Source organism: Abramis brama (genome assembly GCF_963993115.1).
Source record: "Abramis brama genome assembly, chromosome: 1".
NCBI lineage: Eukaryota > Metazoa > Chordata > Actinopteri > Cypriniformes > Leuciscidae > Abramis > Abramis brama.
In genome coordinates this window covers 30352273-30369853 of record NC_139963.1, presented here as the reverse complement: position 1 = coordinate 30369853, position 17581 = coordinate 30352273, and the positions used below count along the sequence as shown (strand labels likewise).

Here is a 17581-nt window from a genome sequence, read left to right as displayed (position 1 = left end):
TAGATGATTGGCATCATGTATTTTGGTATAAAATGGCACATAAAAAAACATCCAAAATACAAAAGAATAATAAATACATCAGCAGAGAAACTTTCTGATCAAGTAGTGTCAATTCCCCAGCTGGCTGGTTCTTCTCTTCTTCTTTGCCTCACAGAGGTCATGATACATGATTTTAGAACTTTCATGAGTTCATTATGAAAAGGTCTAAGGTCAGTCACACTCCAGGACCTCATCAAACTGTGCAATTTTATCCTGTGGAAGAAGACACAAAAAGAGAGGATTACTTGACACAATTGTGCCCCCTTCTGGAAGAAAATAACAGATGAATATCCCAGAGAGAGACTAATGTAGACAGCAAAACCTGCTCACCCATCCTCCGTGGCTCCTCACCCACGGTGCAAAGCTCTCCATGTAGCGTTCAGCATAGCCTGTCAGACGCTGAACACCAGTAGCGGTGACGACTCGACGAGACACATCCATGGTGATGGCGAGACGCCGCAGCGTAGGGCTGACCGGTGCGGGAACAGGAGGTTCTTCACTCTGACTGGCGTACGTGTCAAGGAGTTTGGCAAAAGATGCGTAGGAGAGGCGGGTGAGGGTGGACCGCAGGAAGGGGTTGGTGTTTATCTACAACATTAAACCACAATTAACAATGATAAACACAAGGCAGCAGCTGAAAATATGACCATAAATAGTCAAAAATTCAAGATTTATTATATGTATGCTATTAAATCTTTACGATAAGGGCTCCTTTAGAGCCAAGTTTACTCTATATCCTAGCAAGATATAAAAAAGGATTAGCAAGAATGGTGAACTCAGATCAGGGAACATTACCTTGCTGTTAATGACATCCCCTTCTGAAGTCAATATCTGAACTAGCTGCTGAACCACAGCTTCTTTGTCATTTACTGCAAACAAAAAGAAGAAGTGTAACCTAACCTCCAAACAACGCAAGTGAAAAACCTCAGCCGGACCATCAGTCCATTATAACAATAAGCTATTGTTAAATCACATCCATTTCTGCACACAGCAAGATGGGACATAATATAACTGGTCTGCTCTTGCTTTGATATTCCACTGAAAATGTATCTACTTCACACATTATGATAAAATTATAAATTCATCAAGTCATAAACAAGTTTTGCATCGGTTTATGGTTTTAGATGTACCTTTGGGTGGACTTGGCGCAGGCTCAGGTTTAACGGGGGATTTCTTTTTCACGCTGTGTTTCTGTGCGATTCTGTCCAAAGTTTCTGCCACATCATCATAAAACTCAGGAGGATGGGCTGAGGAAAAAAAATATTACATCATATGTCAGTACCAAATTCATATTTTTATTCAGCAAGAATGCATTTAATTGATCAAAAGTGATAGTAAAGACATTTATAATGTTATAAAATATGCTTGTATGTTATAAATATGCTAATATGCTATAAATGCTGTTCTTTGTATTTACCAAAGAATGGTTTCCACAAAAATATTAAGCAGCACAACTGTTTTGTTTTTTTAACATTGATAATAAGAAATGTTTCTTGAGCAGCAAATCATCATATTAGAATGATTTCTGAAGGATCATGAGACACTGAAGACTAGATTATTAAAATAGAAAACAATTATTTTAAATTCTAATGACATTTCACAATATTACATTTTTACTATATAAAAATAAATGCAGCCTTGGCAAGCATAAGAAGCTTCTTTCAAAAAAAACATTTTAAAAAAATCTTACCGACCCTATATTTATAGGCACAAGACATAAAACAATCAAGACCACATTCCTGACAGTGCCTCCTGTGTCTCAACTTCTATATCCATAAAACAAGCTGTATATCTTGTACGTCTGCCACTTACATGGGGAAGCAGGATGTTCCTCAGCATCTGCAGCATCTTTTAGAAGCAGCGTGGCCGGGCGCCGAGGACGAGGCTCTTCTTTTTTAAAAGACACTTTTTTGAGAATATCAGATAGTTTCATCTTTTTCTTCTTTTTCTTCCCTGATTTTCTGTCCCCTTCCTCTTCAGACGCAGATGATGGACCGCATATCTCTTCCTAAAAAAAAAATCTTCTCATTAACAAGTTCTGAATAGCAATATTAAATCACATAATGTTAAGAAAGAAGAAACTAAAAATAAATACATATTGGCTCCTTGACTGGTCAGGAAATTCTTAATACTGAAACCAAAAAAGCTTTTAATTAGCTTCGCAGTCAATGGCCCGGATAAAACAAGAGCAGGTTTTAGTCTATACAGATATGAATAGTGTTTGCCTGTTTCACTCCGCATGCACAGGCAAAGCATATTTATTTAGGTGCCCATATTAACAGGTAACACACTACCAACATGAGCACAAGCAGAAGTGTTGAGGAAAAAGTAGGAGCCTATTTTTGCCATACTGAACCCAGCAGAAATCTGATCTAATCTTTTGATTATTACAATCATTTGCAGTGTAGATTTTTATGAAGAAACATAAAATAACAGGGCAAATTGCACACATATTGTTAAAAAAAGAAAAAAAAGAAGTAATGTTTAATTTTTTTTACCTCTGTTTTCCTGGGTAAACTTTGTGTTCCATTGGCCGACGGCTTGTCGGACTGGCCTGGCTGACTCTGCTTCTCCAGGCTGTTGTTTGGAGTCGGGTCAGCGCTACCGTCTTTCTTGGTGTGGCGGATTGTGGACGAATGGGTTCTCAGTCTTCTTTTTATGAAATTTTTAATCCCATGTTTCTTCTCCTCTGCGGCACTGATCTCCTCATCCAAAGAGTCCCATCCATTCGCATCTTTCCTTATCTTGTCTTTTTTAGAGGCACTAAGAAAAGGAAGCAAGAGAAAGAGAAACATGGGTCATTTTTTCATTTCCAAAATATTAAAGTACATGTTCTTTTATCACAATTACATCAACAATTTCACAAATTAGCATGTTCATATAATAAAGATAAGATCAAGGTTAGATGACTTGACCATTAAAAGTTGCCCTGGACCACTGAATAAATTATGTTAGTAGAAAAGATCCTGGAAGAACTGTCACAATAGTGAACTAAGCAGCATTATTTTTTTTAAATAATTAATGAAAGACAGATGAAAAGAATGATTCCTGTGTAATTGATGGCGAATGATTAGATGGACTAAATAACTAACACTAGAACATACAGTATTTCCGCCAAATCCTCTTGTACTGTAGGTAATGCTTTCTTAATTTACAACACGAGCCATTTTTTAAGTTACAGAGATAACCTATACGAGTCTAGACTGACTTTGTTAAAAATCTTTTCAAGTGCTAGTCAAATAAAACAATTTACATAGCACCATAGTCTAATAAAATGAGCTGATATTTACAAAAATCTGACATGGAGTTGTTTTACTTCACGTCATGACAGTGTTTAATTCTGTTTGTGATTGAATGATTGATTTGTGTCACCTGTATTTGGTTGGGTCATTGTATTCTCCCCCAATCCTTCCAGGCCTCTCACCAGGAGGAATCGAGAGCGAGTGACGCAGGAAAGACTTCAGCACCATCCGCGTCTCCGCTTTAATCTCCAGGAGAGAGATGGACTGAGACGGGGATGAAGGCCTGACCACCACGTCTGCCATCGCTGAGACAGAGAGAGAACAAAAAAACTCTTTAAAACGTGAAAACACTCTCAGACTACACCATACAAACCACCACTGCAGAATGCCAATGTACTGCACACGTGAAACTAAACCAGAGCCTCAAATCTCTATCCAGACAGAAGAATAACCTGAGGTCAGTGTGTACTTTGTATGTTTGGTCTTCAGTGAAAGAAATATGCATTAAAATACAACCAATAATCCATTCTATCAAAAGAGAAGCGAGTAGTACATTAATTAATAGTGGATACTTGAAGGAAGTGAAAGCATAACTATAAAGTATAACTAGTGACATACAAAGCTGGAAGTTCCAGTCCGTTTACCTCAGTCATTTTATCTACGTCATGTATAGCCTTTCACAAACATCTCAAACATGACGACAAGCTCAGCACTTTAACAGAAACAAAAAATACATTGATTTTCTAATGATATCAATAAATCGTTGGATTATTTTACAGAGTATCAACTGTGTGTACTGTAAAGGCCTATATAGCGCCCACCAAGGAGGGTTTTCGATAATACCAGCATAAACCAGTATCATTTTGATTGTAAAAACATTCAAGTAACTTGAAATGATCAATGAAGACCAGTTATAACAACTTTTTTTTGGTTGCATAATAAATGTGATACATACATGTACATGTCACAGACCGATGTGCCACTTTGGCAGCTATGATGCCTGATTACTGGACTAAACTTGGCCTGTGGTTTATTTTACATATAAAATACCTTTATATAATATACTAGTGTTCAAGTGAACAAAAAAAGTGGGGAAAACCTATTATTATTTGGAATGAAAGCCAACAACTGTTTGTGTAAAGCATATTATCATTCCTATAATCTCTCACATTCACTGAGTGCATTTACCTACTTTGCAGGTTATTACGACCCATCAGACCTTGTAAATTCCACTGTAGGTATGTTATTGTTATTTCTTAAGCAGGCCAGGGCTGTTTTACAACTCAAAACACTTTTCCACGTTTTGGTTCATCTTCCCCATCTTAGCTCACTTGTATGAGCCTAGACCCTGTTCACTTTTTTATGACACACTTTAACTAATACACAAATCTACTAGGCCTATACTAATTTGGACTTTGTGTGTAAAATAATTATGGTTTATTTTTACTGCGTTTAGACTGGAATTAGGCTATTAAATATTCCCATAGCTGTGCTAATTGTAAGATCAGAGGTGATCTAAGGCCTGATAGTACACACTTACCCAATACCATACCAGCAGCTTCCAACTAAAGACATGTAAGTGTGGATTTCACAGCAGAAGTAAGAAAACACCCTCTCCCAGCTTCTGCTATAGTGGCGGCATGTTTACTACTTGCATTCACAATCCAGTTCAAAAGAGGAATTTTCTGCATTGCAAAAGCTGTCAGATTTATGACATTCTTGGCTTGAATGGCATTTTATAAATTTATGAAAAAATTAAGCTTATGCTGTGTAAAATGATGAACCTAAAAAACAATGTCTTTTTATTCTATGCTTGCCTACAGTTTGTGTGTGTGTGTCAGTGAACACATCATTGTGTAATTGGGAAAATATCAAGTTAATTAAACGTAAATAGATTTTGACTAAAATTAGCTACTAAGAGATGAGGCCTGGTTTCACAGACTAAGCCAGGACGTAGTTCAATTAGGAGATTTATGTAGCTTTTATAAACGTGCCTTATAAAAAAAAAACATTAACTTACTGGTGTGCATCTTGAGACAAAACAATGGCATTGACATATTTTAAGTCAGTGCAAGTTGCTTTCAGTTAAAACCGCTCAAAAATGCATCTTAGTCCGGGTTTAGCTTAAGCCTTGTCTGTGAAACCGGGGGTGAGATAATCTTTACGTTCATTCTGCCACAACAGATTCCGATTTCTTGATAGGCTACTTCGTGATACTCTTTTTAACAACCTAAAAAAGCTACACTTCTATAGTTAGCCTGCTTACACCTGAATTCGAGTATATATACATAGTAAAAATACATAGTCTTTGGTGAAAGCAAGCATCACCAGAAAATACCTGTACAAAAGTTCAGGCGCACAAGTAACGTTAGCCTATAGTTCATTACCTGGTAAATATGTCACCACCTCGAAGTCCAAAGGAACCAGCCGAGTCGCGACGCGTAAACACGGAAAGCAACAAAACGCACTGATAAGATCAATACTATTAAAACACGGATGCTAAAAACAAAACAGATAACGTTACATTTACACGCGACTCAGCAGCGAACTGTGCTAAACTTCAGACGTGTCGAGAGTAAGTTGTCTGATGTTATTGAAGAGTTCAGAGGTAGGTCAGATCTCACACTGAATCAAATCAGGTCTGAAGCGGTGATTCATAATCATATCGATGTTATAGATACCACTCCACTGTCGAAACCGAGTTCCAGCTCACCGGTTTCACTACCGCGTTAAGTCCGACCTGCGGATTGCGGAATGACCGACTCACGTTGTGCGAACTGCGCATGTCACTGGACGAGTCAAATGGGACGGCTCCATTTTCCCAATGGACAGGGTTCAATCTTCCAGTATGCTCAATTGGTACATTAAGAAACTTTTTAGTTTATTAAACATACCGTTATGTGACCCAAATGATGTGTTTCATTGGCTATAATTATCAACACGACAAGTTATTTTACTCTTTAAAGGGATATTCACCCAAAAATGAAAATTTTGGCATCACTTACTCACCCATGTTGTTCCAAACTTGTATGAGTTTCTTTCTTCTGTTGAACACGAAAGAGGATATGTTGATGGTAGGAAAAATAAAGATATACTTTGAAAGTTAACGGCCGTCATCTGTATAAGTAACATTCTTTAAATGATCCTCTTTCGTGTTCAACCGAAGAAAGAAACGCATACAGGTTTGGAACAACTTGACGGTGAGTAAGAGATGACAATATTTTCATTTTTTGTGGGAACAATCCCTTTAAGTTTTGATTTTACTTTGTCATTTAAAAGTTTATTTACCCTTCACATCTGTCTTGCATGGTGGTGTTAAAAACAAATTTCTACTTTATGACTAAAGTAAAATAAATGCAAAAAACAAACATATAAGTGAACATTTTGAAATGAATTTACATGAAACAACTGAAAAACAGAATCACTCAGATGTGTATTTTACCAAACAGGGTTTATTTTCAGGGGTGAAAAACACACATTTATGAGCCATTCAGAAAAGAGTTATCTGGTGCCTGGTACTAATATTAATGTTGGTATTGATGACAGGGAAGTTGGGGAGCATTTGTCCTCCCTCAGCCCCCCCCAAACCCCGTCCAGCGTCATCTGTAAATCAGACACTGGTACAAGGATTGGGAGAGACAGAGATGGACCGTCAGACAGAGGAATAGAGGCATAGTAACATACTATGAAGTCAAACATTACGAGTTGGAGTAATTTGGATTAGGATTGATAGAAAAGGTCAGTCAGGAAAGCCAGGGAAAAAAACTAAAACATGCAGTGAATATAAAGCTGAATTGAACATGAATCTCAGTTATTAAATAAGAGTGAAAAGCAGCAAGAGGAAATTCAGAAGTAATGAAAGATCAAGGAACATCTTAGTTTGCAAACATTCTAGGTTAAGTATGGAAAGTCCACTCTGTTTCAAAAGCTCTCAATGATGTTTATCATAAAGAAATGCCAGGCTATAGAGCATATCAGTGCAGAAATTAAAATGAGATCTGTATTTACCATAAAAAAGCCTCTCTGCACAGGAACATCCTTTGTCATCCAAAGTTGACAAACTCTCAAGCCTTTTCTTTATATTTGTAAAAATCATATCTGTCCGTGCAACTATCTTTTTCTTCTCCGAGGCTTCATCTGCTCTCAGATGTCTTACCTCAGAGTTATTTCCTCTTTAGCAGAGATGATATGCTCTTGAGTCTGCAACCTCCTTCACTTGCTCTCTTCATCTTGTCTGTCTTTATTTAGCTGTGCACTCTCTTCTTCCTGCCTACCCTCTGACCTGTCCTGACTGCTTCTCCCTCTCTTCGCTCTGCACTCCCTCTATCTATCCCTCGCTCGGCCACCATATCAGCCCCAAATCACTGTTCTCCTGACCGTGAGCCAATAGGGAGCAACACAGCTGGGTGAGGCACTTCCTCTGTGACAGGAAACCAGCAGAGAACTCTCCGAGAGACACACACACACGCACATACATGCATGCATACACACACACACACACACACACGTGCACACACACACAGAGAGAGAGAGAGTTTGGTGGACTCTAAATGTGGTGCAGAGTTTAAAATGGCTACCCCTCTCATGTATGTTATGACCATTAAGGATTTTAAATTGTTCTAATTGTGTATTTTCTCTGCTATAATGGCATTAGATGCTTAGACCCCCAATGACTTTTATTAGTTATGCCAACCTGCCCTCTGCACAATATTTTAGTCATTTTGAATTTAAAAAGAGTATCTGTAATAATGTAATGTTAAGCAAGTTTTACTGAATCCGGAATATTCCTTTATCAAGATCAATCGGCAGCGTTCATGGCATGTACAGTTGATTACCATACAAACTAATTTCGGCCCTTGCTTTCTTTAAAAAGAAAAAGAAGAAAAAATCATAAGGGTAATTAACATACAAAAATAGAAGTTATGGTGAGAAGTTCTGGAGGATTTAAAAGCATATACTGTTTGTGAAGCTTATGATTTCAATTACCATGTACTTTAATTTAAACTTATGAGCTGTAAATCTGTTTAAATCATTATTTTTTACAATTGTTTTAGTGTTTACATTGGACAGGGTTGTAAAATTGGATAACTTGACTTGGAAATAGTTTGTAAGCAGAATTTCACACTAAAATTATGTTAACATGCATATTTTCTTGTGGCTTCATTTTTGAAAGAGTCAGTATTTTAACACTTACAGATGTTCCCCGCTTCCATTGTAAGTGCCTCACCGTAACCCATATTTTAGCTTTTTTGAAAGCAGGGACAAGTCAAAATTTATTTTTGTGGTAATCAACATCATGCCACATTGTCGTTTGAGCTTGACTTGTTCTGAATAACCTGGAATATTCTTTTAGACATGTATCAGAGTTTGTATCTGTCACCAGGAAAGTTAGCATGAGAAACAGAGGATGTGTTTATTCACTTGAGAACCACAAGCCAAGACATGCCAGAGGGCAAGAGATGAACGGATAGAGGGAGGGGTAGAGATGGAGCGATGAGTTTGAGGGAGGAGGCCCAATGTTCGCACAAACTAGATAAAACATCCTCTGATTGGGGACTGGAGGCCTTATGGGAATAGAAGAGACGTGACTATTACAGTGACCTCTGCTCAAACAGAGAATTGTGCGTGCTTTTGCCCTCTCAGTCTCCACAGCTCGTTAACATCGGCCTTAATTAAACTCATCAAGTGTAGTGCACCGGAAATTTGGAGGACACATCTCAGATATGGCCAGAGTCAGACCTCTAAGTGTATCCGTTCCAGTTTCCGGCATTGTGAGTGCCATAGGAAATTCAAGGACGAACAGCAAACTGATTTTTAAAAGATTTTAATTTTAATCTATCTTTTGGTTAATATACAAATATATAGCCAAGTGGCCTTATTTTCTATATATGTGTTCTGGTATGTGAGATGAAAACACATATCTTATTACATCAAAAGTTATTCATAACTCCTGTACTGTCTGCATTTGAGTCCCTGTGAGAATAACTTTGTCAGAACATTATTTTCAATGGGTGTGGTAATGTGAGTAACAAAAACAGGAAATCCACCAGCACACAGGCAGGAAATGCTACTGTTCGTTGACAGTAATAAGTAAACACAACCCAAACGGCCGCAAGTGAACCAGTTCACCATTACTCTAGAGAAAAATATAAAGATGAGGGGAGACAGACATGCATAAAGTCATAGAAGAATGTTCTGGGAGATGCACAAATAAAGCAAGTAAATACAAATACATAAGAATAATAAAAACTTTGCATGAAGGAAAACAGACAAATTCCTTTTCACTGTAATATTTTTATTTCAATATTCCACAAAAGGGTTTACACTAAAATGTTCACAATTCTAATAATAAATACAGTAACATTATCACTCTCTCTCCCTATCTCTGTCTCTCTCTTTCATATGCACACACATTCAAACATACAAATCTAGTTCATGGGATCTGACAGGGAAAAAAACCTATGAATGTTACAGAGAGGTGAAATAAAGCAAGAATCAAATCACAGTAATGTCCATTTAACAATGTACAGTAATAAATCATTAGATTAACTTCAGTATATTACACATGATCAGTTGTGTGTTTGATTGTCTTTGCAGCCTTTCGTAATAATGTATTTTGATTGTCATCGGCTACATCGATTTATACTCAGTTTTGATCCTTTTAAGCTACTTTGTGCAATTGATTGATTGTCAGTGCTCTCAGGTTTAAGCTTGATTGTCATTGGTTTCTCCACGTCAGTGCTATATTATGATGGACTGGTAACTGATAGGCTCATAATAGACTTCTCAAAATCCATTATTTTCAATACTACACAGTTCAAAAGAGTCAGTAGGATTTTCTTTTAAGATATTAATATTTTTCACAAAACTGTTAATCTGTTTTTACTGTATTTGTGATCAAATAAATGCAGCCTTTTCAAAAATATAAAAAAATCTTGCCAAAGCCAAACTTTTGAACAGTGGTGTATAATGCGGTTTTAAAACATCCTCATTTTGGTCACATGCTGTTTGTCATATCGATTGTAATTGGCACATCAATTAAAAAATACATTTTTGTTGCATAAACATGAGGCATTTTTAGATGTGCACTGTTTTGTCACCAATATCTGAGAATGGTAGTGTGCTATTGTCTGGCATTGTTCTGCTGACTAGACCTATAAAGGTGCAGGTCAAGAATACCGGAGTCCATTTTCTCTTCCGCATGTGCAGGTTTGTGATGTCCACATCTTTTTTTATACAGGATTATGGCTTACATAGTCTGCTTCCCTGATGTGTAAATCATCTAAATAAGTAGGGTTTCCTGATGCATTTTTTTGTTAAATACTTTGCTCAAAGTTGCTGATTGAAGCTCTGCTGGTTTTATCTGATAATGATAAGGTGTGTTGTTTACTGCAGTCTCGTCCAGTACTGACTCAGACCTTGTCCCAGCTCCTGATCGCCACCTTGAACTGCAGTCTGCCCTGCTGCGGAAACACCGGCAAAGAATCCTGGAAGAGACACAGGGGCTAATCATTGCATTCTTCACACATGGCCATTTCTGACTACTTATTTGTAACACAAAAGGAAACCACAAAGCAGCTAAATCACATTCATACAGAGTTTTGGATTACAGTATTCATATGCGGTGTGAGGGTGGAGTATGTTAAGAAACTTCACTCACCTGTGTTTGTGCTCACCGTGGGTGGGGGTGGGAGGTGGGGAGAGGTGTAGGATGAGGTGTCAAATTTACGAGAAAGAGGGGGAAGGGCCGAAGGAGAAGGAGGTAACATGCAGGAATAAGTTGGAGTGGACTGGGAGGGCAAAGACTAGTGGAGAGGAGAGGAGAGGAGAGAAGGGTGAAAAAAGATTAATCTCATATCATTTATAGTATAAACATATTCATAAATAAACTAATTTGACAGCTTATAATGCAAAAAAAACCCCACAAGTTTAAAAGATTACTCTGAAGTTTGTATGGTGGTGTCTTAGATCAATGTGCCACAGTCAAGTCCGAACAACACATGGCGTGATTGAATTTGAAGTCATTAAATATAATGCTGATCTGTTTGACTAAAGGGAGGGAATTTATAGAGTAAAACTGACCTGTTGAACTGTAAACCTGCTGTATACGTGCGAGTGTCTATTTTTAGAAACTACAGCAGACTGTGTATATTCCACAGCAACTCTAGAGGGCGCCACACTTTAAAATGAGTTTGAATGTCGGGAGGACTCAAAGAACTGCATGGTTTTACCTTGTTGTTGCGTAATAGGTGCGTGTACTAGAATTTCTGTCTGCATTATTTACTATTGTAGAAAGCACTCTCTTTTGCATGTTTTAAAGAAACAAAAAGGCGAATGCTATTATGTTTGAGAGGGCATCATTTTTTAATTAAGACATTAAAAATAAAAGTAGTCTTGAAAGAATACATTTCTGTATTTTTTACACACGGTAGCTGACTGTACTTTAAAACTATTTTTATTTATTTATAAAACTGTTTTGAATAAACTGCATAGCCTACATTAAAAGTGCAGCGTTTATTATTATTATTATTATTTAAAAAGACCCTCTGTTTAATTCAGTGAGTTCATTCATGTGGGGATTCGTCAAATTCGGGAGTCTTTTTGAAAGATTCATTAAGAGATCCCTCTGAAACGCTCTCTTCTGTCCCACAGAACAATGACATTCACAGGGTGAGGAAACTGATGACGTAATTTTAATTTGGTGTGAAACCAAATTATTTTTAATACAATGGCATTTGTAACATAAATCTCTTGCACGCCACTAGGTGTCAGTATTAGACAATAAGTCTTAACATAAACAAAAATTACACTTTTAAACACTGATGTAGAATTACAAATATGAGCATTAGGCCAGACACCTTGCCTATAAGGTTACTATGGTATACTGCAAAGGAGGTTGTGAATTACCTGCATACTGGAGAAGACAGACAGAGAGCTATAGGCTGAGAGAGACGAATCACCCCGACTGTGCATTGAGCCTTATAAGAACAGAAGAGGATAGAATCAGCTCATTACTATTACTACTATTGCTGCTGCTGCTTTTGTGTTTATTGATGCTTTGGCAATACTGTAATCATGGCAATAAAGAACTTTGACACTGACATTTGAATTGAGGAGTTTGAAGAAAGAGTAACAAAAGGACAAAGAGAAACAAACACTAATGCATGAAAATAGGAGAGAAAACAAAGGGGAAATCTAGCCGTCAATTATTAAGCAAAGCATACATGCTCTGATAGCGTGAAGTAAGTCATTAAAATAGACATACCTGAGCTGTTGCTATGATTGGAGTGATATACAGGGGAGTTAAAGGATGTGCTCAGGGGAGTATGTGTCTGAGAACAGGAACTGCTGCCCCCTGACCTCCTCTGGTTTCTCAGCTTTTCCTCCCTTCTCCACTTAGCTCTCCGATTGGAGAACCATACCTGTCAATCACCCCAATATGGGTCAGTGCATAATGAACAGTGTCTTTCTTGTTTAAAGGCAGTTCAGCATTAACACAATTAAAATCTCAAAGAAGATCATTAAAATGCTAAATAGGAACACTATTACCTGAATTCTAGCCTCTGGAAGATCAATCTTTGCTGCCAGTCTCTCTCTAGCAAATACATCTGGGTAATGAGTCCTTTCAAACTCTGGAAAACAGATTTAATAGACTTTTTAATATTTTTAATATTTAAAATATAAAAGGGATAGTTTGTCCAAAAATTTATATTTTGTCATGTCGTTCCGAACCTGCATGACTCACTTTCTTCTGTACAGAACACAACTTTGGACCCCATTGACTTTCAATGTATGGAAGAAAAAAACAAGTATATATATATTTTTTTTTGTTCCACAAAAGAAAAAATCATACAGGTTTGCTACAACATGAGGATGAGAATTTTTTTTTTTTTTTTTTTTACAGTAGAGTAAAATACAAAACATGAAAGAATTAGAAAGGGTGGAATGCAGCAGAAAATGAATCAGTCATTCAATCACACACAATCATATCCACAATATAGGATTGAGATTATTTTGCATGGAAAAATGTAGCGTATTAATAAATAACTAAACACATCAACAAAATTCAGTAAGTTTTTCTTATTCTTATCTTATTCAGTAAGTTTGTCCTTAACAAAAAATTAGGCTTGAGTTTTGTGCGAACCCTGTTATTATAATAACTCCATTTTTAAAGTAATGAACTATTCTATAGATGAAAATAACTTTCTCATAATGACATCATAACTCTCAATGACACGTTTATGTCCACTCATTGTTATCCATTTTTTTAATCTTAAAATTTCAACTCTGTTATCATGATTTACTATAGTAAACATATGTAAAATATCTATCCTCTGTAGGACTGAGATTATTTTGCACGGAAAGCTGAGTTTGCGCCAGCGCTTTGAGTCACACCTTTCTCCAGGGCATCGATCTGCTCCTGTGTGAAGCTGGTGCGGTTCCTCTGCAGCTTCCTCTTTAGCTGCAGGTGTAGCTGTGACTCGTCCACCTCATCCCTCTCTCCCTGCACCACTCCTTCCCCTGCTCCGGCCATCTGCGCATTCAGATCCTCCACGCAACCATCTGAGAGAAGAAGAAAAAAACATTCAACTTTATAGAGTCCTGTAAGAGTGCTGCATTTCAATGTGTGTATTATATAGACAGAACTGTCTCTTTGAAGACTGTGTAATTCTAGTGCACCGCAGCATCTTGTGTTTGACAGTTTGACCTTATTTGCGTATGTGTGAATGAGCAGCAACTGTATTATGGGCATCTAATTCTGTGTAATGTCTGCTTGCTTTAGTTCCGCCTTCCTGTAATGAAACGGAGGATGTCAAGGCCAGAGACGGCCGTGTTTGTATGTGGGTGTGGGTGTACATGCGTGGCTGATGGTGTAGCTGTTGGCATCCTCTGTTTGTGCTCAGTCAAGTATAAGAATTGCTGGTTCACCCCAAAGCTGACTTCACAAACACTGCACATACACATACACACACACACACGGTGTACGTTCACATGCTGAGGTGCTAGAGACAGAGATAATTCACAAAAGTTCACATACTTGTTCCGTGTTGAGGGTTGATGGTGTCGGCCGGGTGGTACCAGTTGTTTGGGCCAGTCCAGTTGGAGCTGTTTTGTAAGTTCAGCATAGTCAGATTCTCATACATAAAACGTCACCTGTGAGAAAACACTGACCCTCTCCTTCTTTCATCCAGACCACTCCAACCCTGAATGAACGACAAAAGAAGCAAAACTGTGGAAAATATTTTACAGTAAACATCTCTCATATTGGCCTCTCAATGGCTTTAAGAATTAAAAAGTGTATATATATATATATATATATATATATATATATATATATATATATCAACATTTTTTGCTGTTTTGCTGATTATGTTGATGTTTTGTAACTGAGAATAAACAGATCTTGGTCATCCTTCAAAACGGGTGTTTTGTCTCATATGCATATGGGTAGAAAATGACTTTAACAATGAATAGTTGATGCCATATTTAGTTGTGTATTGATCTAAACACACCAAGAAGCTTTTTAAAATGATTTATTTATGTATTTTTATTCAATATTCTATGATCTATTTTTTGGGCCACTCCTCAGTCCTTGTGTTTCCAACTTCTCCTGGCATTATTAGCAACTATGCACAGTTTTTGGAATATTGGAAAATATATGGAAACAAAAGCTAGCATTTTAGTTTTATTTTTGTGCCCACTATTCTATAGATTAAAATAACTTAGTTGAAATGACATGTCCTTAAAGAAGTTAACTTTCCAATGACAAGTTGAAGTCCACAAACTGTTATCCATTTATGCATATCTTAAAATGTCAACCCTGTTATTATGGTTTTCAAAAGTAAACAACTGATAACTTAAAAGTAGGTAAAAAAATATAAGTAATGAAAGGCTTGAAATGTCAAATTAAAAAGTTAAATGTCAACCCTGTTACCATTCTGAAGGCATAATATAATAGACATAACTCAGCATATATTAAAATGTATGAATTAAGATTGCACAATGCAATTCATTAACACTTAAAACAGTGTATGCCCAACAGAATATTTTTAAATCTTACAGAAATTTACTTTAAAAAATCTTCATATCACATTAACTTTAATGGAATGACCCATCTGCTCTTTAAAGTATGGGTCACAATTGTCTTTACCTATCTATCTTGCACACACATTAACCCCCCACAGACAGACACACACACACACACACAGCGAGTAATTAAGAAGTGCAGAACATCTAGTCTGACATCGTCGTACACACACGCATGACTGGAGAGAGTAATACTGTCAACTAATGTTAACAACAATGCACAGACACACACGGGCTCTTCACAACAGAGAGAGACACACTCCTACAAAACAAAGAGATAATTATAGATACACCGCACACAATGGCACACAATGGCACACAATCTACGTTTTCAACTACAAACTCGGAATAGGCTACACAACAAAAAACAGTATGAAAATGGAGTCGTGAAGCCACCAACTGAAATGTAAGTGTATCCAGCACCTGCACATCATTTATAAAACACCGTTCAGCGAAATAAATAAATATTGTTGAAGAGTCAGAAAAAAAGTTCTGCATGTAAAACTACCAACAGACACAGAAAGGAGGCCGTCGTCATGAATACTATAGATCTAACCATTACAGATGACGTAGAAGTGATAATATTTGCATGGGTTTTGAGAGTAAAACATGACCTTCAAAGACAAAAAAAGAAGATCTAGGACTACTTAACAGACAAATACTCAGATGTATGGAAGGAGAAACAAAATAACAAAAAATAAAGAAATGACATATGAAACAACACAGGTGCCGTACAAATTTGCTTTACAACTACACTGTACATTCAATTATTTCTACATTTTGTTTAATAGATAATGCCAAAATAACTCCTTGTACAACTCCATATTTTTTTAATAATATTATTACATTTTAATTAAATTTCAATTTTTATTTTATTTAAATAAAATAAATATTATTAGAGCTTGAATATGCCCAGGAAATGAACAGTTAAATATTGATACAATCCACATACAGAGGCTCCTTTTATATACAACATGTGCTGACACATCTACTATATAATAATATACAATATGCAATGCACTGATAAAGTGTAATAATCAATAATAAAATAACGCTGCCAAGTATATTGATGTAGGTAAAAAAGTTTTCACTATTTTAAATGAATTAATTTCATTAATTGCATGTGACTGTATGACTCTCAGGCCAAGATGAATATAAGCACATTTCAATTATTTAAATTTTGCCTTTGGTGGTATCACACAAAACAGAAAATGTCAAAGGTCAAGTCTGCCATAAGCTTTCTACAATTAACCAATCATTTTCCTCAATCTATTTGTTATTTCCAATAAAAGAGTCATGTTTCTGTTAATGTCTCAATCGTTGTGCCGGCGGTGAAGGAAGGAGACTCACCTGGTAGATGAATGAATTGTAAAAGTGGTCCACACTTGCTCAGTGTCTCTATCACTTTCTGTTCATCCCTCTCTTCTTCTCTCTGCTCTCTCGCTTTGTTAATGTTAGACTGTGTTCGAGAGAGAGAGCATGGGAGGAGAGGAAAGGGAGAGAAAGATGGAGAGAGTTAGACAGGGCGAAAGAGAGGAGGCGAGGGAGGGGTAGTGGGCTACAGAGAAATGCATCTGCAGGCACTCTGGTCCTTGAAGCAATGAGGGAGAGAGGGAAAGAGAGAGAGAGGGATGACACACAGAGTCAGTGTCAGTGTCAGGTCTGGACTTAATGCCAGGAAAAGGGGTGATGAAGTGAGAGAGAGAGAGAGGTGGAGGCAAAAAATGACTGAAAAAGAGGAGACGTAAAGCTATTTCTAAAGTCTCACAAAGGCAATTCGCTGTTTGTAGATACGGACTTCCAAAAATGGCTAACCTAAGAGCTGTGAGAGAGCTTCAGATCATGCACCTGCTCTGTGACGGCCTGCGGCCAGTGGTGGTTTAACCCTCCGCACTGATGACATCTACTGTTATTGGGGTCCTATAAAAATAACGTTAAATAATCTTCAAATATGTTTATCTGAAGTAATCTAAATCCAGCGTGCATTGAGCATTGACCCTTTGATTTATCATTAAGTAGTCAAAAGCTTCTCAGACAAGTGACAAATAACATCTGTTTGGGAAAGGAAAAATGTCTGACCTCAGCAAATACACAACAAAAAAAAATCAATTGCTAAGAGTGAATCTCGACAGAATACACAGAAGTCAGGGAATCTTGTCATGTGAAGTTTCAATGCATTATTTCACAATACGCCTTTAACATGAGTAATGTAG

General features: G+C 37.0%; 2 protein-coding genes across 4 annotated transcripts; both read right to left on the bottom strand.

Annotated features, from left to right (window-relative positions):
- Nucleotides 1-2: 2 nt before the first annotated feature.
- On the bottom strand, nucleotides 3-7644 carry bcl2l12 (BCL2 like 12). Of its 3 annotated transcripts, none has more exons than XM_084135103.1 (8): nucleotides 7290-7644; nucleotides 3412-3586; nucleotides 2538-2802; nucleotides 1852-2047; nucleotides 1170-1286; nucleotides 835-908; nucleotides 370-627; nucleotides 3-252 (listed from the first exon to the last, which is right to left on the bottom strand). In XM_084135103.1, the coding sequence occupies exons 1-8, from the start codon at nucleotides 7375-7377 to the stop codon at nucleotides 211-213; spliced, it is 1215 nt and encodes a 404-aa protein (XP_083991229.1). In that variant the 5' UTR covers nucleotides 7378-7644; the 3' UTR covers nucleotides 3-210. The 3 variants fall into 3 exon arrangements, with proteins under 3 accessions (XP_083991229.1, XP_083991231.1, XP_083991230.1); XM_084135105.1 differs by having other exon boundaries at nucleotides 7438-7613; XM_084135104.1 differs by lacking the exon at nucleotides 7290-7644 and adding an exon at nucleotides 5669-6055.
- A 1919-nt stretch (nucleotides 7645-9563) lies between these two features.
- On the bottom strand, nucleotides 9564-17032 carry pax10 (paired box 10). The gene is made up of 8 exons (XM_084137376.1): nucleotides 16719-17032; nucleotides 14320-14485; nucleotides 13677-13844; nucleotides 12831-12913; nucleotides 12547-12703; nucleotides 12189-12259; nucleotides 10942-11086; nucleotides 9564-10768 (listed from the first exon to the last, which is right to left on the bottom strand). The coding sequence occupies exons 2-8, from the start codon at nucleotides 14423-14425 to the stop codon at nucleotides 10668-10670; spliced, it is 831 nt and encodes a 276-aa protein (XP_083993502.1). The 5' UTR covers nucleotides 14426-14485; nucleotides 16719-17032; the 3' UTR covers nucleotides 9564-10667.
- Between the last annotated feature and the right edge of the window lie 549 nt (nucleotides 17033-17581).

Excerpts from the sequence above, each read along its gene's own strand:
- pax10 (XM_084137376.1), bottom strand. The coding sequence starts at position 14,425 with ATGTATGAGAATCTGACTATGCTGAACTTACAAAACAGCTCCAACTGG. Across the intron at positions 12,704-12,830 it reads TTCCAGAGGCTAGAATTCAG|GTATGGTTCTCCAATCGGAG; the intron begins GTAATAGTGTTC and ends GGTGATTGACAG. Across the intron at positions 10,769-10,941 it reads CACGGTGAGCACAAACACAG|GATTCTTTGCCGGTGTTTCC; the intron begins GTGAGTGAAGTT and ends TGTCTCTTCCAG.
- bcl2l12 (XM_084135103.1), bottom strand. The coding sequence starts at position 7,377 with ATGATTTTTACAAATATAAAGAAAAGGCTTGAGAGTTTGTCAACTTTG. Across the intron at positions 2,803-3,411 it reads AATGACCCAACCAAATACAG|TGCCTCTAAAAAAGACAAGA; the intron begins GTGACACAAATC and ends TCCTTTTCTTAG. Across the intron at positions 628-834 it reads GGGATGTCATTAACAGCAAG|ATAAACACCAACCCCTTCCT; the intron begins GTAATGTTCCCT and ends TTAATGTTGTAG.